The sequence below is a fragment of the Chrysoperla carnea genome, chromosome 5, assembly GCF_905475395.1.
Source record: "Chrysoperla carnea chromosome 5, inChrCarn1.1, whole genome shotgun sequence".
NCBI classification, from domain to species: domain Eukaryota; kingdom Metazoa; phylum Arthropoda; class Insecta; order Neuroptera; family Chrysopidae; genus Chrysoperla; species Chrysoperla carnea.
Window position 1 is genome coordinate 10,375,334 of NC_058341.1, and position 24,961 is coordinate 10,400,294.

At 30.9% G+C, this 24,961-nt stretch overlaps 3 protein-coding genes across 3 annotated transcripts; 2 read left to right on the top strand and 1 right to left on the bottom strand.

The window, feature by feature from the left end:
- The first annotated feature begins 1,694 nt into the window (after nt 1–1,694).
- LOC123300512 (serine protease gd-like) lies at nt 1,695–3,981 on the top strand. Its single transcript, XM_044883095.1, has 6 exons — nt 1,695–1,873; nt 2,381–2,546; nt 2,616–2,999; nt 3,069–3,346; nt 3,413–3,551; nt 3,773–3,981. Exons 1-6 carry the CDS (start codon nt 1,817–1,819, stop codon nt 3,979–3,981), a joined length of 1,233 nt encoding a protein of 410 aa, XP_044739030.1. The 5' UTR covers nt 1,695–1,816.
- A 7,247-nt stretch (nt 3,982–11,228) lies between these two features.
- LOC123299853 (putative tricarboxylate transport protein, mitochondrial) lies at nt 11,229–13,972 on the bottom strand. Its single transcript, XM_044882246.1, has 3 exons — nt 13,562–13,972; nt 12,550–12,969; nt 11,229–12,211 (listed from the first exon to the last, which is right to left on the bottom strand). Exons 1-3 carry the CDS (start codon nt 13,698–13,700, stop codon nt 11,808–11,810), a joined length of 963 nt encoding a protein of 320 aa, XP_044738181.1. The 5' UTR covers nt 13,701–13,972; the 3' UTR covers nt 11,229–11,807.
- A 2,403-nt stretch (nt 13,973–16,375) lies between these two features.
- LOC123300513 (PAX-interacting protein 1) lies at nt 16,376–23,242 on the top strand. The gene is made up of 7 exons (XM_044883097.1): nt 16,376–16,471; nt 17,503–20,475; nt 20,541–20,791; nt 20,853–21,444; nt 21,678–21,909; nt 21,981–22,173; nt 22,660–23,242. The coding sequence occupies exons 1-7, from the start codon at nt 16,376–16,378 to the stop codon at nt 23,240–23,242; spliced, it is 4,920 nt and encodes a 1,639-aa protein (XP_044739032.1).
- Nucleotides 23,243–24,961: the final 1,719 nt, after the last annotated feature.

The following is a 24,961-nucleotide window of genomic DNA, read 5'->3' on the forward strand; positions in this document are numbered from 1 at the left end:
TTTTGAATTTTGATGACGTCATCAAGTTCAAAAATTCGATTTTTTTAATAACACAGGCAATTTTGATCCGATCTTATTGGAATTTTTTTTGAAACCCACTAATTTTGGGTCATTCTTTTCAGCTGTGATGTCAATTTTCGCTAGTTATCACTTATTTGCTTAATTCCGGGACCAGACCTCCACATTCTTGAAACCTTGTATATACGTTGTATATTAAAATTTGGACCTGGCAAAAACAATGCAACCGATTAAAATCCATACCAAATTGTAGTTTCGTTCAAATAAATCCTAGTTTAGTAATTTTGGCATCAAAATTACTTTGCTAAATAATTTTCTTTTAAACTACAGAAATAGCTACGTCACACTTTTACAAAAATACATAATGGGTAAGATTAACGCAAATGTCAGGAAAAGAAAAATAAATAAGTTTATTCAAAAAAGGTGAGTAAAAGGTATGTATATTACATTATTGATACCTACAATATGTCAAAGGTAGAGTAGTGGCTAGACCAGTCGCTTCCGGTTGGAGAGTACTTCGGTTCGTATCTAACATTGTCCCGATTAATTTTTAATTAAATAAGTTACTATGCCAAGAGAAAATCATTATTTTAGAAAATTTTAATGGGAACGAAAGGCGATAAATAAGTAAGAGAGCGAGGTATATTTTATTTTTTTTTTAATTCCCACCCTCTAGGAGAAGAGTGATTTATGACATAAGTAGAAAAGTGGGACTAACATAATTATTTTTTTTTTGTGAAATACCATGTTCTCCTATTACAAAATCTTATAAAATTTCATTTAGCAATAATAAATTTTAGCAGGTACAACAAAAAAACAAGCAAAATAAGTATTTTTTTTTAAATTTTGTAATAGGGGAATATGAGTGAGATAAACTATATGACATGTTCTCCTATTAAAAAGTTTCTTATTTTAGCATAATCAAGCCATTTTGTACATATTTTTAATATTTTGTAACAGGAGAATATGATTTTAAAGAGTGTGATATATTTATGATTATTTAAATTCCCACCCCCTGACAGAATAGTGATTTATGACATTTATATAATTGACATAATTTATGGCAAGAGGGCGGGTTATATAGATAATTTTAAACTATAAAAAGAATGAAAAATTTAAACATCAGGAAAAATTCATTTATTTAAAAGTAAAAATTTTACCCACGCCTGGATACGAACTAGCGTACTTGGTTTCAAAGGCTAGTGCTCTATCCACACAGCTACGTAGCTTATATGTAGTTATATAATTATCTTAATAACTTACCTTTACTAAATAATTAATTAATTGATAATTATGTTCTGAAAGAAAAAATAGGATAGGAAATTTAGAAATAAAACAAAATTTAAAATATATATAACGATTATTATTTATTTATAACAAACAAACAAAAATGTTTTAAATTTTCGTGAAAAATCATATGTACATTTTCATAAAACAAATTAACAGAAATTATTCATATATTCTGTCGAAAGATTCCTGAGCTGTTGAAGTAAACATCAGATATACATAAACAAAATTCACAAACAAGTTAAAACTTTTATTAGTCAAATAGTATTCTTCAAACAACATTAATCAAATTTTAATTATGTTAAAAATTTCACACAAAAATTAAATGAAATGTTATTAAAATTCATAAAATATATTTTACAAAATGCGAAAATTAATTCTAAGTGTAACAATTATAATAATCCTATTAGTAAAAGGACTAACAGCAATTAATCACTGTTCGAATATTTTTAAGTACAATTTAAAAGGTGTGGAATGGTTTGGTGTCATAACAATTCCATATAATCAAAACATGGAACATGGAGTCATTAAATTAAATGTTTCATTAACTGTAAAAGCAATGTTATCGGTAAACAAAACAAACTTATGTCATTAGGTTTAGGGTCAGGATACATTTTGGCAAAGATAAAAATTAAAGAGAGATATCAAGGTCAAGTTTAACAAGTTTGTCCTCTATGGCTACTCAATCTTGGGGTCCAAAACTTTTCAAATAAGTAGATAATTAAATAGCAAATACAATAATCATTTTGTCCGGCACGCAACAAGATAAAATGTTCGTCGTCCGAAACTGTGAAAATTGCAATTTGCTCGGGTGAAGCCAACCCGTTCATTCGACTTGTTATTCAATTCTGATTCACTTGTTATTCAATTCTGATTTACTCAACGAATATTACTCAAATAAGCTTTGGTGCAATTAAAAATTTTCATGATCTTCTGAAAAATAAATTTCCAGCCATGAGAATTTTCGAAGAGGAAAAAATGGTTAGACTTTGATAATGTTCTTTCCTTGTTCAAAATGCACTCTGGTCTAAACTTACATTGAGAACAAAATACTTAATATTTCAATTAATTGTAGAAATATATTTGGAAACTTGAAATGATGGGAAATGCAAGAGATTTAGAAAATTCTATATTCGATAAAAAATCCATACGATATAAATTAACATTTCCATTTCGTACAATATTACCAAAAATCACTAAAATTATTGTAAATGATGAAATTATTTGTTCGAATCCATTAGGTAAGTACATTTAAATACCTTTCTAGATCTAAAAGAAAGCGGCAATAAATTCAAATTCAATCGTTACAGACGTTGGATTAATAACTGAAATATCTTTGGAACATACGTTAAAGTTTACACCGATAAATATCGAGACTGATATATTCCCGAATGAAATCGATTATGATACATCTAACGATGATATTTCGATTGGACTGGACCGTGCAATGGTTACTACAAAGAAATCGATCACAATTAATTTTAATCCACTAAAAAATAATCCAAATATTTTAAATCGTTACAATGATGTCTGTGGAAAACCGATTATGTTAAATCCATTAGTGGTGAATGGAAAATCTGTAATTCGTGGTAAATTTCCATGGTTAGTTGCGATTTATAAACGAATACCTGCAACGAAAGGTCTGACTTTTCATTGTAGTGGATCTTTGGTAACGTCGCAACATGTGATTACAGGTAATTTTAATGCGCTGATTGACGATTGACCATAATCATTTTAATTAATATTTTTATTTATATTCAAAGCAAATCATTGCATCAAAGAAAATCGACAAGATATCCCAATCCGATCACATGAATTATTAGTATTTCTTGGTAAATATAATTTGAGCAATTGGCGTGAACAAGGATCAATAATCGCTGAAATTAAATACATTCACATGCATCCGGATTATAGAAAAACAGAATTTGGCTTCGACTCAGATATTGCAATATTGACATTAGCATTTCCAATTTCATTTACACCGTATATTAAACCAATTTGTATGAATTTCGATTTTATAGTACGAGAAAATTTTGGAACTGTAAGTTTTTGTTGTTTCAGATGATTTTCAAAGCCCTGTTTAATTTATAAATTATTAAATTTGTAGGTAGTCGGTTGGGGAGTTGATCGAAATATGATTGCAGAAGAACCGAAAGAAGTTTCGATGCGAATCGTTTCACAGGAAGAGTGTTTAAGGTCAAATGCGGTATTTGTATTTTTAACGTCTAACACTACATTTTGTGCAGGTAAAATAAAAAAACTTTGTGCAGGGTATTATCATTGCAGTTAAAAAATATTCCCCCCCCCCCCCCCCCTTTCCATGAATAATCAACACTTTTGGGGGCTATCTACAAATTATCCAAACTTTTAAACTTTTAATTTCTCTAAAATATCATCAACTAACTATTTAAATAGCTTAGAAAACTTGGTTAAAAATTCATTTTTAAATAGAAAATTCTCTTTTCAGGTAATCTTGACAGTGCAGGCCCATGTAATGGTGATTCCGGTGCTGGAATATATGTAAAAGATCAATTTAATCAATATTTTCTACGTGGAATTGTTTCCCTTTCGTTACAGGATAAAGGATCACAAAAATGTGATCTAGAAGAATATACGATTTTTACAAACATAATATATTTTAAAAAATGGATATTGAATATACTTTCAACAAATTAGAATAATTGTAAATAATGTAATAAAACAAATAATTACATATATAAAAATTTAGGATTTTCATATTTCCTTAACTAGCTGGTGGTAAATTTCAAATCTATAGTCAAATTGTCATTAAATAGAAATTAAAATGAAGGAAGATTCTTTTAATCAGCATTAAAATCAAATTGTTGATCATTCAAAAGAAATTAATAATTGCACATCTCAATAAACAGGATAATGATTAGTGAATGATGCATCAAATTTGCATAAATGTAACACATATTGCCTATACTGTTTTTGAATAATAAAAACTCTGTTGCAAACTAAATTCAAGTGATTAATGATGCATCAAATTTGCATAAATGTAACACATATTGCCTATACTGTTTTTGAATAATAAAACACTGTTGCAAACTAAATTCAAGTGATTAATGATTAGTGAATGATGCATCAAATTTGCATAAATGTAACACATATTGCCTATACTGTTTTTGAATCATAAAAGCACTGTTGCAAACTAAATTCGAGTGACTTTGTGATCAATTGCCATTCAGTAACGCTTAAAATCATCACAGAATTACTTTAAATGATTTCAAAAATTCATTTTCGCAACACATAAGTCTTAGAAGTGAACACAACTATGTTTTGTAACGAACTATATTTTATTCTGTTGGTACATACATTTTTATATAAGAACATTCTATCTTACAAAATTACATCATATGTATTACCATACTATTGATAATAGAACCAATAAGTAATAATAGATGGCATCACATGTATTATATTTTGTTACTTATTTCAACATTCCCACTTAACAAAATAAAACTATTATTAATTATCTGCAAAAACTTTGCATTGACTTTTTGGTTCTATTTACTTAAACCTAACATTTCAATAAATTTATAGTGCTTGACTGCACTTAATCCTTTTGTAAATAAATCAGCTGGCATTTCTGACGTTGGCAAATATTCCAAACGAATAATATTATTATTTATATGTTGTCTAAAAAAATGAAAACGAATATCAATGTGTTTTGATCTTTTATGTAAACAGCTATTATTTGCCAATTTCTGTGCTGACTGATTATCATTAAAAATAGTTATTACATAATATTCTTTAGTTATTTCATATTGTAAATTTCTTAAATATATGGCCTCTTTACAACTATCAGCTATACTCATGTATTCTGCCTCTGTGCTTGATAAAGCGACAGTAACCTGCTTCCTAGTTTCCCATGATACAGCTCCTCCACATAAGGTAAAGAAAAAACCTGTATATGAACGTCTATCTAATACATTGCTAGCCCAATCGGCATCAACATAGGCTTGTATTTTAGAATTACCATTAGCAGTATATCTGAGGCAGAAACTTTTAGTTGAATTTAAATATTTTAAAATTCTTTTAGCATAAGCCCAATGTTCATTACTGTAACAATTGTTAAATTGACTTAAATAATTAACCGCAAAAACTATATCTGGCCTGGTAAGTACTGCCAAATACATCAAACAACCAATCAACTGTTGATAAGGTAATTGAGTGTTACAGTGTTCACTTTTATTTAAATTCAACTTAGCTTCAATAGGTGTATGTGTAACTTTACAATTCTGAATATTGAATTTTTGTGACAATTTTTCAATATATTGTTCTTGATCCAAAGTTACACTACCATTTTCTTTATCTACATGAATTCTCATGCCTAAACATTGTTTAACACTACCTAAATCTTTTATTTTAAATATAGACGACAAATCTTTCTTAATTTTGTCAGTTTCTGATACATTATTTGAGAAAATTAAGAAATCGTCAACATATAGAGCAATAAATATTTTAATTGAATTATTTATTTTAATATATAAACATGGTTCAACTTGAGACCTTTTAAAACCTACTGATTCTAAAAAACTATCTACTCTTTGGTACCAGGCTCTTGAAGATTGCTTTAAACCATAGATGGCCCTTTTTAATTTAAGTACTTTATTATTATCATTACATTCAAAACCTATTGGCATTTTCATATAAACTGTTTCTTTTAAAAAGCCATTTAAGAAAGCAGTCTTCACGTCTAGATGAGTTACATCAAGATTCATCTGAGCCGCCAAAGCTAAAAATAATCTTAATGATGAATGTCTTAACACAGGTGAAAAAGTTTCATCAAAGTCAATACCTGGCTTTTGAAGAAAGCCTTTTGCAACTAACCTCGCACGATGTGTTATATTATTATCACTATCTATCTTGCGTTTGAACACCCATTTGCATGGCACAACTGTATTATTCACTGGTGAGTCCACAACTTCCCAGGCTTCATTTTCTTCAAATGAATTTAATTCATCGTTCATAGCCTGTATCCACTGAGCACTTTCTGTTCCATTTATAGCATCTTCAAGAGTTATATCACCACATTCAATTTCACTACTTGCACTAGTAAAACAGTATCGTTTCGGTTTTTTATGCACACGGCGTACTCTAGACACTATAGGAAGATTCACTTGTTGCTCTTGTTGTACTGGAAGATTCACTTGCTGCTCATGCTGTTCTGGAAGATTCTGTTGCTCTTGCTGCTCTGTAACTGTAGTAGAAGATTGAGATTCTGGTTTTACCTCCACCTTTGATGCATCATCGTGGTTTCCCACTGCTTCTGATATTTCTGTTTTCATAACAAAATCTTGCTGAGATTCGGTTATGTTTATAGGCATTTCTGTAGCTGTGGAACCATTCCCCTCCTCAATCACGACGATATCTCTACTAGTTGTTATAGAGTTATTGTTGGGATTGTATACTCTATAGCCTTTTACATTATCTGAATAGCCGACTAAGATACATTGGGTTGCTTTTTTATCCCACTTAAGTCTCTTCTCTTTCGGTATGTGGACCATTATTTTACTGCCGAATATGCGTAAATGACTAACATCTGGCTTATTTCCTGTCCACACTTCAAATGGTGTTCTATTGCCTAGACCTGATGCTATTGACCTGTTTCTTAAATACACTGCAGTATTCACTGCCTCTGCCCAAAAACGTTTGGTTAAACATGCATCGAACAATAGACATTTGGCCTTTTCTACGATTGTACGATTTAGCCGTTCACTCATTCCATTTTGTTCAGGAGTATATGGGTTTGTCTTTTGGTGCAATATTCCTGCTTCTTTTAAAAAATTGTCAAATTGCTTATTGCAAAATTCCGACCCATTATCAGTCCTAAAAATTTTTATTTTTTTACCTGTTTGATTCTCTGCCATATTTTTAAATGCTTTAAAATTATTTAGTACTTCATCTTTTGTTTTTAAAAAATAAACAAAGATCATTTTGCTTTTATCGTCCACAAACAATAGAAAATATTTAGATTTTCCAATTGATTCAGTTTCCATGGGACCACAAATATCTGCATGTACAGTCTGAAGAAACTCTTCACTTCTGTTACCAATATGTGTAAATGGTAATCTTGATTGTTTTCCTTCGCAACATACTACACAGTTTGTTTTGTTTACTTGGGATTTATCTGTATATGACATTCCTGTTACTGCACCATCTCTCATTTTTTCAAGATCGGTGCTATTTAAATGCGCAAATCTACGATGCCATATACGTCCGGATACTGGTGTAAACAAACAGTCTACTTGTTTTACATTTAACTTGTAAACACCATCCATACAGTCTGCTGTTGCGATCAGTTCGTTTCTTTGGTTATAAATCAGGCAACGATTGTCATTAAAAATTACCTTATTTCTCTTCTTAATAAGTTGACTCACTGAAAGTAAGTTTGTAGCAAGGTTTGGCACGTATAACACTTCTGTGACAGGTATATCATATTCTGTGTTGTTAACTATTGTTGTTATTTGTGTATCACCACAACAATTCACAGAAATCATTGATTTGTCAGCAATGACAATCTCGTCAACAAGTGGCTGATTTGACACATTTTTAAGCCATTGTTTTCTTGCTGTCATATGCATGCTGGCGCCTGAATCAATGTACCAATCTGTAGTTTTAAATTTACTGCTTAGAAAAATAGCGCTAAATGCATTTGATTGATTTTTCTTTTCTGTAAATTTACACTGATTTTTGTAATGCCCTTCCTTTTTACATCTATAGCATTTAATGTTTGATTTTGACGTTTCTGGCGTACTGACGTTAGCTATGTTTGCATTTCTATTCATTCGGTTTCCTTCATATTTCTTGGGCTGCCATTTTTTACCAGCAAATGCGCTCTGGGTACTTCCGCTGTTGATTTCATTTGAATCATCCATATCTATAAGCTTCGACTTGATTGAATCAGCCGTTATATCTATACCGGAATGTTCAATGGCCATGATCATCGGTGAGAATTTCTCGGGTAATCCTGCTAAAAGTAGCGACCCAACCCACTCTTCATTTATTGTGAAACCAGTATTATTCAATCGCTGGCTTGTTTCCACTATTGCGGTCACATATTGTGCCATGGACACGCAATTTTCACGTCGTATTGAAATCAGATTTCGCAATAATCCTATTCTTCTAGTAAAACCGTTATCATCAAACATTTTTCGTAGCTTCGCCCATAGTCCTGATGCCGTTGTTTCATTTTTAATATGCACGTATAAACCTGGTTCTATTGTAAGAATAATTTTTGCACGTGCTTTGGCATCGGTTGCCTCATCATTTTGTCTCAAACATTTTTCCATGCCTTCTAGAACGAGAAAGTTTTCAACTGCAAACGCCCATTCTTCATAATTTTCTCTTCCTTTGAGTTTCGTAATACTTGTTATCACGTTTCCCGACATGTTTTCACTTTGAAATTTTCCAACAAAATTTTAGCCAAAATTTTAACACAAATGGATTTATTTAGAAAATTTAAAATGAATTAACACTATTTAAAAATATTTTACTGGAAGATGTATGAAATATTTTAAGATTTCTTTTAATTATGAACATGTGGATTACTTTTTATATAACGCAGTACTTGAACACGTGAGGCCCATAACCTCTTAGAAGTGAACACAACTATGTTTTGTAACGAACTATATTTTATTCTGTTGGTACATACATTTTTATATAAGAACATTCTATCTTACAAAATTACATCATATGTATTACCATACTATTGATAATAGAACCAATAAGTAATAATAGATGGCATCACATGTATTATATTTTGTTACTTATTTCAACAATAAGAAACAGGTTACATTTTAAATTATGTAGAAAAATTAAAAACCGCCTATTCGAAAACAAAAATTTGTATTTTGAGCAGTACTAAAAAAAAAACGTCAGTGTTAGCCAAATTAATGAACTGTATGACCCGTTTGGGGAAATAAGTCGTTTAAAGTAAGTGGGGATTGATTTGTTATTTAAATCACTAATCAATTATTTTTTACTTTCGAAGCCTTATAATGAAAACTAAGACTGAAAATAATATGGGATATTTTTAACATGGAGGTCGTTTAAAACTTAGAAGACAATCGTTCTCACCTATTTTTCGAAATACGTTCATAGAGAGCATTAAATTTAATAGAATAAAACTCGAACAATGAATTATACATAGAGATAATAGCATAGAGCTGCAAATGGTTTATCGCAGAAGAGACACAGATAAAGTAGCTTCTCGAGTCAAAAAGCACTTGAAAACCTGCGGATGGAAGAAAATTGAAAAAGAAAAGAAACAAACATTCATTACAAATCGTTTTTGTTTTAATGACAATAATATGAGTAATACAAATTGTAAAATTACAAAATATATTTGTCAAAATATATTAGATTTAGAGGCAATAACAAAAATATAAACATTTATTATACATTTAATTACAGTATTTATTTATTTTTTCATATAATTATATTTTCATTTTATATTTTAATCACACACAGAAAGTGCAATTGGAGCGGTAGTGTATTAAAAAACTAAATAAAGATATTAGAAAGTACGGGAATGATTCTAATCCGAACTTTAAAACTATAACAAGTTGTATATGAAATATCTTGGAAAATTTGGTAACTCGAACACATACATCGGTATCGACATCACCGATTGCATTATGCTTTCTTTTAAGGGGACTCGGACCTACAATTCGACGAATTTAACATGTTGCCTGATTACTTACTAAGCCAATTGATTTAAAGTTTTTTTTTTTATTAAACACTTGACTGGTATATGATATCAGACAAAACGATATGGCTCTTTCAAGTAAACAAAATTTTAAGATATTTCAAACACAACTTTATGATTTAAGTTCGGACACTCTTAATGGAAAATCCATTATATTAATTTTGATTAATTAAATTATTGCACTACGACATGAAAAATTACTTTTCACAATTAAAAGAAACAAAAAAGAAACAGACATATAAAATAATATCTAAAATACATAAAAGATATAAAAAAATTTGAGTACCAAAACAAAAAAAATTAAAAGATGAGTTGGAATTAAATTATATAAATGCCATACAATTCTCAAAAACCAATCCACCTAACCCAACATATTTCGATATGCTTTATACACAATCATAAAAAGTCCTCAAATTTTAAATAGGGGAAATATTTTAATATCAAAGTCAAAAGTAAATGCTTTTTGGTTAAATCCAAGATTTATGTTTTTATGGAACAGAGATTACTTCTTATAGCATAGTGCGACTCGGCTAATCCTGAAATATATTGCTGAGACTTATCTGTGTTTAAAGATCCTGCGTATGAGACAGCTACTCAAGATATTACATCAAGCCTAAGTAGGATCTTATGTCTTGCCTCTCAGCAACGACAGGCAACGATCGTAAGCAAAAATGCCAAAAGATACTCATCGTCGCTTACATCATCTTTTATTCTTCTATCCACAATCTACGCGCTCTTTTCTGATCCCATATATTCTTGATATAAAATCACAACTAAATAATAAATTAATTGTATTCAAGTTCCGGGCTTTGTACCTCTTTTGCCTCCTTGATTAACTGATAACAAGTTCTACTAGAAGCAGTTGAAACTACAAACTTCTGCATTTTATTTTAAAATAACAAATAAGATTCTGTAGGAAGTAATCCCTGAAAAATATGTCTAAATCTGGATTAAATATATGAAATAAATTCTATCTGTCATAATCTAGTAATTATGATCGTTACATCTTAATTATTTCGTGAAATAACACCTTTTTGATCTATAAAAATTTTTTCCGTGTTTTATATGGCTAGGAAAATTAAAAAAACAAAAACATAAATAAAATTTCCTTTAAAGTTAAATATAAAAAAAAAAAACAAATTCGTATTTTTTTGAATTATAATAAAACGGATCAGTCGTTTTAAAATCTTTAAACAAAATATTCCTCTAAAGAGAAACATTATTTAAAATTGGTTTATGGCATCGAAAAGTTCGAATAGTTTTAATTCAATTTCAGATTGTCGGCAGTATTATTTATAATTGAATAATATGACGACATTTGACGTCATAGTTCAGTTTATTTGGTGCTAAATGCACATGAAATAGCAGCTAATGGATACATTTATAAATGAAAATAAATAGTTTGCGACTTTGTGACAATACATAAGTAACATGAAGTACTTAAAACGCAGGAATAATTTCGCTACCAAAATGTCAAAGGCACGTAAACCCGAAAAAAAATCGCCTATGCCTGATTATCTATTTTGAACTATATACTCCTAAATGCTTTTTATCACTTAAAATTCTTACAACGGAATGTAATTTCGAACTATGTAAAAAAAAAATTAATACATACGTCACAGTTCTCTCTAAAAACCAGAAAAAAATTTGAGGCCAAAATAAAAATACCCTAAACCTATTTATGCCCACATTCACAGACTGTTTCAAATCTATTAAAAAATAATAATTCTAATTTGGCATTTATAATAAAATAAAATTCGGAAAACAATTACGGCCATACTTTATTAAATACTTCCATGAAACTATCATAAATCATAAACGTAATGGCAACATCTAAACATACTCGACTTAAACGTGGTACGGTACCTTTATAAAAGGCAAATGGTCCCTCATTTTTCCATATTTTTACGGCACAATCTAATGTATTTTTATATTTTTTCGCTTCTAAACCTTGCATACGTGTTTTAACTACATCAATTGGTGTGTTACCAAATACAGAGGCAGCACCAGCAAATGCACCCATTACTCCGATTATATATTTCGGAATATGTACATTTGGATCACCACCCTTATACATATCTTTGCATGTTTCCATTACAAAGAATCGTATTGCTTGATTACTTCCCTGTTTCATAATTGTGGCTGTTAAACCTTTGTATGTACCACCAATACCTGCAAATAATTGTTTAATCAGTATCAATAAAAAATAAGAAGTTCTTGGTTTGTGAGAGTGTTTCATTTTCGATGTTGTTTTGTGTCACCTCCAAATCGTCAGTATTTTCTATGTGAGCTTCGTAATGTCTCCTATAGAAATCTGAATCACTCGAGTTCCTTTATTTCATTTTTAACCTTCCCACACGGCAACTCCCGCCGACCCCAACCACCAGATTAATATATATCCGATATCAGAGATACGTGGGAGGTGTTACAATTTCAATACCTCCTTTTTTACATTTTCTATGGCCTGAACCCATTTTTAATTATAAAAGATTTAAATAACAAATATTTACCTTCTTCTTTTATGATCATTCGAACACCATGGAAAAATCCCTTATATTTTGGATTAGCCGAACGTTGATCATTAATAAATTTTACTTTGACTGTTTCCATAGGTGTGACGGCAAAAATAGCTTCTGAAACTCCAGCACCCAATCCAGCAAGCAGTCTGGTACCAGGTGATAAATTACCTTTTTCATCAGCTAGGAATGTTTTAAATTTCTCAAATGCACCAAATCGCACAGCTGATTTTGGTATTGATCCATAGATAAGTACACTAAGCCCACGATATAATCCAAGAATACCATTAGCTTTAATTGTTTTCTTTGCACAATCGGCTATTCCAGTATATTTCTTTTGGCCACCCTTTTCATCTAATTGTAATTGTGTTTTTACATATTCAGTCGGATATGTTATACAAATTTCGATTCCACCTAAAAAAAAGGAACAAAAAAAAGTGTTTTTGAAATAAATAAAAATAATTCTAAAGAAACATAGAGATTGCCAACAGGAACTCCAAGTGTAGAAATTTTTCTGGCAACTCAACAGTTGTCGCAGTTAAATACTTCTATTTTCAATTCCTGGTTGTCAAGAGGCAAACGTAAAATTTAAAATTAGGTGTTACTGATCATTTTTCCGGTAGATATGCTCCTAATCTGGTGCTAACGATTTCTTTGCAGAATAAATGGATACAATTACGTAATTAATACCATATACGCCGAATTAAGACCATATACAATTCAAAAATTGGATTAAATTGAAATTTTAACGGGGAAGATGAGTTGCAATATATATTTAATTAATTATCAAGGTTATTCAAATAATAATTAATTCCAGTTTTTAACCAAAAAATTATTTTACTTGAAAGTCAATTAAATATTAGAATTTACTGACAGGAAAAGTATAAATAATAAATTTGGAAAAATAAAAAAATAATAATAATAATTGTTTATACAATTTCGGACACGTTAAAGTAAATTTAAACTTTGGACTATCATGTTATTAACTTGAAAATTATATACAAACCTGTAATACCGCCAGCAACAATTCCTTTAATTCCTGTATTTCCTGGAGCCGCTGCAGCAGCACCATTTTGATCTAACCATGGACGATTTCCAAATGGATTTCGAAAATTATTCAAACGATTATAATCACCGTAACCCATTCTGTTTGAGAGCGTTTGTATTTTTTTACTCCGTACTCATACGTCACACATGCAACAGTATCACAAGGTGTCTTGTGTATGAATTTGAAAGTCAGAACACGTTAGTTAAAAACTTCTAATGACTGATAAGAAATAAATTAAGTAATTTCGTTTACTGGCCAATAAAATAATCTGGAATAATCACTTGGAATAGTTTTTTTAGAACGTGAATTATTTTATTCCATCATTCATTTATTTCACTCAACTTAAGTATGATCGCTTTAATTATTCAGAGTGATTTCTAAAATAAAGTTGACACTTTAATAAATGTTTTAACATAAATAATTATTCAAGTAATTGTGTATTTATTTCAATTTAAAATTTACTTACTTGTTGTGTATTTGTGACAGAATATCAAATAAGGAAAATAAATGTTACATATACAATATACATACATAATAATAAGGGCGGACTTACATGGAAATCATTTTCTTCATAATATGTAGAATGGAAAATCATCATGATTTTCCACTCTGCTCTATTGCAACTTTTCAATTTTGAGAATTTAAAACACCGACGAAAACTTTTAAAATTCATAATTATTCTGTCCTCCCATTTCATTTTAAAGAGTTTTTGACACTTATAATATATAACTCGGAAACGGTATAGAATTTACGTTTTCGCGCCATTATAGGTGTATGTAAATTTTTAAATGGAGCTTTAAAAAATCAATTGAATTTCATTTTAAATTTACAATATATTATGTAACTAGAGTGCAAATTTTGTAAGTATTTTCTGAGGAATAATGTTGAAAGAGTAATAACAAGAGACATATTCTTTTTAATATATAGTCAGAAAGTCTATAATTCATGAGAATAATCGAATCTTATGAAAACTTCTGCAAAGAAAGCGATAAAGGAGGAGAAATTATTGAAAATCTAGACTGCCATCTCTGGAAAGCCGACCTTTTAGATTCTTTAAATTTGAGCTGAAGTTTTATAAATGGTCTGAAAGAAACAAGAAAAGTTGGCATCGGGAAAATAAATGCTTTGCTAAAATCAGAAAATACTTCAAAGCGAAGGAGAAGTTCGACATCTACTGCGCTTAACTTAGACTTTATAACCACTTCCAGAAATCATTTTTCAACCTAAACCAGCACCTTGAAGCAGAGTAGACCGTAGGAAAAGAAAATATACTTTTCTCATATTAATAGTGTGATACCACCTTTAATTTTAATTCTTTTATCAAGGTTTGAAATCGAGCCTTTTAATCTAGTAATTGATTTTATTACATAATTGTTAAATTATGATCATATTATTTTACATTTTAATACAGAAATATTTTCAAATTTGAACCATTTTATACTTTTAAAAACTAACTCAATATAAAATATGAATGACATTGATATTATAGTAAATAAAAGAAAAAATGCAACTTTGATAAATAATATGCTGACCCTTGCATAATTTATATTCAATTATGATAACTTTGATAAGCATTATCAAAAATCAAACTAGCAAACCTAAGTCTAATAAGAATACAAATAACTCCTCAAACATTTGTCAGACTGTTATTAGTCAAAGTCAACTACAAATCTACAAATAAGAATTAAATATTGATTTTTTGTAAAAAGTTTTTTACTTCCATATATAAAATATAACGAGGTACCTATATGTAATAGTATTCGTTTAGTGCCGAATGTAGCCAGCGCCAAAGGTAGCAAATTTACGAATAAAATCATACCAAAAATTACTTTAATTTTTTTAATCAGTTAACCTGGGAGATACAAGGAAGCAATCCCTGAAAGATGGCTGGAGTAATGATTTTAATACCAGTCGTAGATATCATCCAATTAGAGAGGAGATATAAAGTGCCAAAATTGAGATAAATGTGGGAACCCTCAGAGTTTTTTCATAAAATCGTGGGAGTCATATAGATAGATGGATGAAATATTGAAAGTTACAGATGCGTCTATCAGTATCATTTCAATTCAAAATTCATTTCAATTTTGAAGGTTTATATCTTCCACCCGGAGCGGAGAGAGGATATCAACTCTTGGTGTAAAATGGAGGATAGGGTAATGTCGAGATTTGAGGACTCGATATTATCTGAGAGACGGTGAGCTGAAACTTCTCTGCAAATGCCGGTGCTACCTGTCAAATGCCATAACTACCTTACAAATGGAGTCTATATATAGAGGTCATATAAATACTCAAACCAAAATTTTCCCAAATTAATGAAAGCATGCTTGTACTAATTGATTCAAATAATCACCGTAGTTTTGAAAGCACAGCTCATTCTTCAGGTGAAATTGTAAATAAGCACGCTAATTGTGTGTCTGAAAATCTGAAATTGATGTAAATATTATGAAAAAATTCTATATTTTTCAATCAGTCTTAGACTATTCATATTATTCTGCCAAAGTTGGTTGCAAAAAACGAAACTTTATTAAAAATTGTATTACAAAATTATTAAAATAAAAAAAGCAAAAAAGTAAATCATTTTGTTTCGTTTAAAAAAAGTAATTTTTTTTCAGAAACTTGTATTTCATACCATTTCAGGACTAAAAAGAATTCTATATTATCTACCAACTTATGTTTATGTATTTACGTCAACTATTGTATATTATAAAAATAAAATATTTGTGTTTATTTTCAATTTTATTTAGTATTTATTGTTAGAATGCAATTTTAAAAATGGATAACGAAGCATTTGCTTCGAATATAAATAATTCGGATTCACAAATATTTAAAAATATTAAATATTATGTTGCTGGAGATGTACCGGAGAAGGTAACCTCACGTTATTTGTTATGGCGGCAAAAGATTTATTTATTTATTATTTAAATTGATATTAATTATAATAATATTAGTATTTTAGCTATAATATTTCATATAGTAATTAACCAATTTAATTAATTTAAATTTGTTCCTAATCTTTGCGTTTAAATGTCAAAATATGCATGTTCCGATCCGCAAATACTCACTATCCTTTGAATTTGATAGTGAATGTAATTTAATTTAAATTTAGTACAAGTAACTCTTTTGCTTTTCAAAATTTACATACAAATTTCAGTATGTTTAATCTAGAAAACCATAGAAATATAATAATTGATGAACAAATGTCAAAATAATTTAGTTTTGTTTAGAGAATTTTTGAGGATCGTGAAAATGAAAGCGCATGAATTCATATGCAAAATGGGGCTATAAATTTTTTAATATTCCATATTTTTGGGCACATGTGTCTCAGTTCATTTCAAATTTCACAAATATGATAAGTGATTAGGTTACCGAACCTTTTGGAACTGATGTTCTTTCATTGTAGCTTAAACATTCTCTGAATGTTTCGCATCTGACTAATTTGCATGAGAATAGTTGATTAGTATTAGTAATTAGACTAGATATGTAGGTGACCCCCGGAATAATTGTTATTTGTATAAAATACTGAGATCGTATTCAGCAACGAAATAATTGTAGAAGGTTGTCGGAAGTATTCTATTTTTACTACAATCTATTTGCTTTTATTCGAATTGTAATTTGATTTTTTTAAACCAATTGCTATAGACTTCATTTGCAAAAATTTGTTCTGTATTTTGCGTACCCTGATATCTTCGATTTCTTGGCATTTTGATGCATAATCAATAGGTCGAAATACTAACGAAAACTAAAGGAATCATATTACGTAAAATTTGAAGCAAAAACCCATAACAGCCGCCCCATTACGAGGCTGTAGTTTTCGGGTCTATGCTTCGAATTACGCTTGCTGAAATTGTATTAGACGGATAATTATTATTAGCCATTTATTATGAATTTTGTATCTATAGGTACAAGACATCCTACGTAATGGCGGTGCAGAAAAATTATGTTACTTCAGTGATTTTGTAACTCATATGATATGTGGCAAAGAAGCAACAGAAGATGATTTAAGTTCAGCACGAGAACTGTATGAAATTCCAGCTATACGATGGCAATGGGTACTAGCTTGTGCAAAACTCAACAAACTGTTGGATACAAGAGGATTTATTGTATCCGAAACACATCTTTTCTACAAATTGATATTCTCATTTTCGAACGTAACAGCACATGATCGTAATCTTTTATGGTCATTGATTACGTATAACGGCGGGATCGTACAATTGAATTTTGATAGCAATTGTACCCATTTGATTACCACCGTAGCAAAAGGTGCGAAATATGAAAAAGCTTTAAAATGTGATACAATTAAAGTTGTTACACCTGATTGGTTGTTAAATACTATAAATAGTAAACAAATTGCTCCATACGATGCGTATCATCCACGAAAACTTGTAATACCACCTCCGCCACCTCCTCCTCAGCCGCCACAGCCTTCACCACAGGTTACAACCTCGCAAGTAACTACTGAAATTCCGACTACACCAACAGCTCAAATCACTGGATTTGAACCGACTGAATTACCTACAACTTCAACATCTAATCAAGCCATTTTAGATCAGCTAAAGCAACGAATGCCATGGAATCAACAAACAACTACTGCTTCATTACCAACTTTACCATCGAATCAATCTCGACCATTGATGCCATCACCACAACAACATCAAAGAAACTTTCAACTTATATCATCAAACCAACCTCAGTTTACGGCAGCTGTTACTACAGCTATTGCTAATATGACACAACAAAAAGCAGCTCTGTTGAATCAACAATCGTTACAAAATAAAATCAATCAACAATTGCCAACCTCAATTCAACAAGCTACAACGCAACAAATATTAACTACAATGAGTAATCAAATTCAACATTTAAAACAACAACAATTGCAGGCACAAGCAGCAAATCAACAGCAATTGCAGGCTAATCAACAGCAATTATTACCACAATTACAAGCGACTCAACAAAATTTGATATCACAAAGTAATCAATTACAACAGCAAAGTTTAAATCAAATTCAACAAAATTCAAGTTCACAACAAATATTAAATCAATCAAATCAAATTCAACAACAAACTCTAAATCAACAAAGTCAGCAACCAAGTCAAATGCAACAAAATTTAATTCAGCAGAATCAAATTCAACAAAATCAATTATTACAACAAAGTTTAAATCAAGCTATTAATCAACAAGCATTGAATCAACAAAATCACCAAACATTGAATCAGCAAAATCAACAATCATTGAATCAGCAAAATCAACAAGCTTTGAATCAACAAAACCAACAATCATTGAATCAACAAAATCAACAAACACCAAATCAACAAAATCAACAGACACTTAATCAACAAAATCAACAGACACTGAATCAACAAAATCAACTTCAGCAACAGCAAGCTATTAATCAACAAAATCAACTTCAACAACAACAAAGTATTAATCAACAAAATCAACTTCAGCAACAACAAGTCATTAATCAACAAAATCAACAGCAACAACAAAGTCAACTTCAACAAGCTATTAACCAACAAAATCAACTTCAACAACAAGCCCTTAATCAGCATAATCAACTTCAACAACAACAAGCACTTAATCAACAAAATCAACTTCAACAGCAAGCTCTGAATCAGCAAAATCAACTTCAACAACAAAATTTAGTAAATCAACAAGTTATTAATCAACAAAATATCATTTTAAAAACCTCTCAAGGTCTCCCAACATCCGTGTCATCTCAATTATTACAATCGCAAATGGTTAATTCGTTTCAACGCTCTCAATTACAAGGGGGCAACACAGTACATCATCAGTTACAATCGAATCAACATTTACAAGCTGGATTACAGAGACAACATATTCTTCAAACAAGTTTAGGTCAACAACAATTACAACAGCAGCAACAATTACAGCAACAGCTGCAACAACAGCAGTTGATACAAACACAACAATTAGATAACCAACAAAAATTAGCTGCAAGTAATAATAATCAACTGTTGTTAAATGAGAATCAGCAACAGAATTTTATTACGAAAAATCAACTACAACAAGATGGATCACAGCATCCAGCATTGCAAAATCAAAAAATTATCATGTCTTCAGCACAACAAATCCAACAACAATCATCAATCAGCACATCCCAACAAAATCAATTGTTACAAAACAATAACGTAATACAACATCAACAAATTACAAGTGGTATCGGTCAATTACAAACAAATCAACAACAAGCAAACCAAAATCAACAATCACAACAAGTGATTACACAGAATGTTGTTGGCGGAGCGACAGGTGTTCCTCCACCAAGATTAGCCACGCCATTACAACGGCAACAACAATTACATACTGCACAACAAATTGCATTAAATAAGCAAAACAATGAAGCAATGATTAAGCAACAACGATTGTTGCAACAACAACAACAATTACGTATACAGCAATTACAAAACTCACAAAATAATCAATTTGTTGTACAGCAGCAAGGAACGATTGTGAATCGTCAACAATTACCACCGGGTGCTGTGAAACCAGGCACGCCACAATTCGTACAAGGGCAACCGCGTCCAATTGGTTGGCAACAACAACAAACTCAAGTTGGTGGTCAACCTCAACAACAGATACTGCTTCAACATCGTCAATCTGGTTTAGCGGGAGCAATTCAAAGACCACCAGGGTGGGTGGGTCAACCAGGGCAGTTACCTCAAAGACAACTCATACAATTAGATCCACAAACAAATGCACAATTACAACAAATGGACCCACAACAAAGGCAATTGTTTTTGCAGAAAATTCAAAAACAACGACAATTTATAATGCAGCGGCAGGTTTTGCAACAGCAACAGCAACAACAATTTGCTGTGATTCGAGGTCAAGTAGTAGCGGGGCAACCACAGGTAAGTTACTACAAAGAATTTATTTATAAGAATTTATTACTATTTTTAAATTGTATTTATTGTAGAATGGACAGTGGCCTCAAGGTGCACCTCGACCTACTCTTGTTGTACAACAATCTCCTACAGCTACTGCTACACCGGCTTTACGGCTTCCAGTCAAAGTAGAGGAATCTCCTCAAACAGAACAACCACCTCTGGTAGTGAATGCAAAAACTAAAACTGCTTTAGCAAATATGCTGAGCATACGATTACAGAGTGGAGGGCCAGCTGTTGAAGGTGCCACCGTAAATGAACCATCTGCAGCGGGAACTTTAAGGTATTACCATTCTCGTCAAAAAGCCACGAGTAAAACCTAATAAATTAATTTTTTTATTCAGATTAATGACAGCTCAACATAACGCAGCATTACAGCAGCAACGCCGTACATTAAACAATGGTGTAGCAGTTCCTCCAGCTGGTGTTGGACCAGCACAAATCCGTACACAGCCACAACCAGCGGCTCCAGTACCACAAACCCCACCCATAACAGGACCACCTCGTGCACATTTTTATGGTCACAATCCCAATTTAAAATTACCACCGAATCTATTCTTATTAGGTTGTGTATTCTTTGTTGTGGAAGTTGAAAATTTCCTTAACAAAGAATTTCCAACATGGCAAAATTCTATACGTAAACATGGTGGTGAAATTGAATCTGTTTATTGTGGACGTGTAACGCATGTGCTGTGTGAATCACAAAAACATGGTGTTGTGATGCAAGCGTTACGTGATACTAAACGTTGCGTCACAATGTATTGGTTGAATGATGTTATTAAAAAGAAACAAGTGGCTCCTCCATGGTTAGCAATGCATTTACCTACCTTATATCCAGATGAATCACCTGGTGCTCGACATTTAATTGCTACTTCAGGATTTAATGAAGAGGATAATACACAAATCAAACTTTTGATTAATGCAATTGGAGCTAGGGTAAGTTATAAGCAAAAAAAATCGAATCTTTCAAAATTCTAACTGGATGTAAACCCTTAATGAATACTAGAATATTTAAAATATGTATTAAATTTATTGTGAGCTTCTGACGTTCATAGTTATTTCATAATTAAAAAAAACTTTTAAATGCGGCGGTGCGTCTTATCACCCAATGAAGGAAGATCGATTCGAAAAATCTGTTATAAATTTACAAAGTTTTTATTTATTTTCAGTATACATGTTACTTTTCGAAACACAACACCGTACTAATATGTGCAAAACCAGAAGGTGATAAATTTAACTTAGCACGTAAATGTGGAATCCCAGTATTAAATGTACAATGGTTAAGTGATATTATGATGGGAAATTTAACAGCATTAAATCAAACTGAACATGCACGGTATCAACAATTTAATGTACCGAATCCATTTTCAATTGATTATAGTTTAAATCCTGCTCTAATGCGTAAGTTCATTCTATTTACTTTTGTCTATTTTTAAGACAGTTCGTAAAATGTATATTTTTATTATTTTCAGACGGATGGAAAATGCCGATAAATATTACACAAGAATCGTACGAACGAGTTAAACGTTCTGCATCACCAGTTAATCCACCGAAACCGAAGAAACCTAAAATTGAAAGTACTAGCAATGTTCTACGTGATGGACCCGAACCAAGAGTTTTATTCTCACAAATATCAAATGTTGTAGAATATGAAAATATTGTGGCGTAAGTCTAAATCTGTATTTTGTACAAAAACCGCAGCTAAGACTTTTGTTCAACAGTGAAAATGCGTTGTTTTTACATGTAGCTTTTCTGTAACTCGAAAAGTTACAGTGGAGCACATATCAGCATCTTCTCAGATAGTCAGGACGCCTTTCGGGCTCTTGATTCCAAACTGTGTATAACCATAGCTAGGCCATTTGGCTTTGGATCCATCAATCCTGGGAGAGATCCCGACGGAAAAGCTGTGGGCTTTCTGCGTGGCGTCTGGCCTCGACAGAATCCTATAGCTCCATCCGATTCTAATATCACCTCTAACATCTGGTTTTTTGGTAACAGGTCGTGCTCAAGGCACAGAGGACTCTTAGTCTAGGTTCTAGGGACCCACTTGCGATACCCCTTTTTTTGTTATTATTATTACATGTGTAGCCCTGAAGTTTTAAAAGCAATTGATTAATAATTTATTTAATTAATATTTTTTTTAATTTTTAGGCGTCTTGGAGGCTCAATAGCAACATCAGCAAAAACCGCAACACATCTTGTAATGCCAAAACTATCACGTTCATACAAACTTATCCAATGTGTAGCAAAAGGTGCGCATATTGTCCCTGAATCGTGGTTAAAAGATTCCTCAACAGCTAATAAATTTGTTAGCGAATCAAATCATACATTTCATAACATCGATGATTTTAATCGTTCATTCAATTGTGATTTTAATAAACTTATGTTGTGTACAGATCGTGATAAATTATTTAAAAATAAAATATTTTATTTAACACCAAGTGTATTCCCACCTAGACAATTCTTAAAAGATATGATTGAATTATCTGGTGGTATTGTTGAAAATACACGACGAACGTTTACACAAATTGAAGAATTGAACACAGCATCGCCACATTGTTATTCAATTATTACCGATAAGGATGATTTACATTTGATAAATGATTGTTTGGTACATGCAAATTCTGGTAAATCGAGTATTGTATTTACTACAGAACTTATATTAAGTGGGATACTGAAACAGCAATTACTATTTAATGAATTGAAATTTGCTGTAGTTATTTTAACGAAATAAGTTATTTTTATATCTGCATGTAGGAAGTTGGAAGTTTTTCCAATTTGAATGGTAATCTCAATTTAGTATGAATTGTATAAAGTTTAGAAATGTTTTCGAATCTGTTAAAATTGGTGCAATTGCTGTAAAATGAATCTTTTCCAGTCTATATTGTTTAACAGAGCTTGTGTTTATACGGCTTAGTACTATGATACTGGTTGAGTTATTTTGATTTCGAAACAAAAAAATTTTAATTTCAAAAATTACCGATAGCAAATTTTATCATAAAAATATTGCACAACAAGTGAAATTTAAAAAAATACCCCGACCCCTCAACCAGATTTTTTTTGGAACATAGCTATAAACACTCTCAATCGAGTCACCTTTCAAATAAAAATCTTAATCGGTGCATCCGTTTAGAAAGACACGTCAAGCATCGGGAGTTGAAACGGTTGAAACCTACTTTCAAATAAAAAAATAAAAAAACGCATTCAAATCGGTTCACACACAGACAGGCACATAGCGGTCAAACTTTGCCTTCTTTAGTCGGGGGTTAAAAAAAGAGATCAAAGGAGCAAAAACTGGTATCAAACCGTATTAAGCTTATTTTATTCAATTTAATAAAATGATTATAGTTACCCAAAAGAAAAGAGAATTTCTTTCAAAAGTACTAAGTAAATAAATTGGAAAAGTTACACTTTCAATCGAGTAATATTCCTAGTTTTCCTTTTTTTTAAATTACGATTGAAATTGAAATGATTTTTGTGATTAAGCAAGTAAAAAATGATAATTAACATCAATATAAGCAATTCATCTTAGAAAGTTGAACTATTCAGAATTTTAATTATTAAAAAAGAAACAGATTTTAAAAGTGTACACGCATGTCTTACTGTAAATAGTATTTTTTTAAGTATCAATCGAATCAATATTACTACAAGCTTTTTTTAGTTCGATTTTTGTATAATTATGAAAGTTTTAAAAGCGTATCTGAAGAATGTGAACTAATATCTAATAAATCTCAAACCAGCATCTGGAAACTTATGATCCAAACAATAGATGGAGAATCGCAAAAAAGAATTGTAGTTTTATGATTGCTTTGTAAACAATTATGTCTCTATCACTTGTCTAATTCGAAACATTACCAAATGCTACGTTAAATATTAATTTTTAATTCAGTTTTAAACATTCTACATAATAATTTACTAGGTTTAAACCCAGGCATAATATTTGAAAGTTATTTCAGAACGGCTAGAAATGGGAAGAATGTTGACAAGCCCAGGCCCAACCATTGTTTCGAAGGGGAATTCGATCTGAGAGATCTTGAAAAATCAGTTGCACGGAAAGATTAAAATTGATGAATATTCATTAAGAACAAATGCCATAGTGGCCACATTACTGGAAAACCTTTCAACTGCCTCTAAAATTTCCAACCGTTCTGAAATATTTATCTGCATAATAATAAAATAGGTTAAAATCCAGGCATATTATTTGACGGTTATTTCAGAATGGCTAGAAATTGAAGAGACTGTTGTCACTGCCAGGTCTAACTATTGTTTCGAAGGGGACTCGATTTCAGAGAGTCCGGAAAATTGCTTGGCAAATTTAAAACTAATTAATAATCATTTAGAACAAATACCATGGTGGCCTGATTACTGGAAAACCTTTCAATTGCCTCTCAAACCAACTGTTCTGAAATATCTATTAAATACTACGCCTGACCGTAACCCTGAACCATTTTGC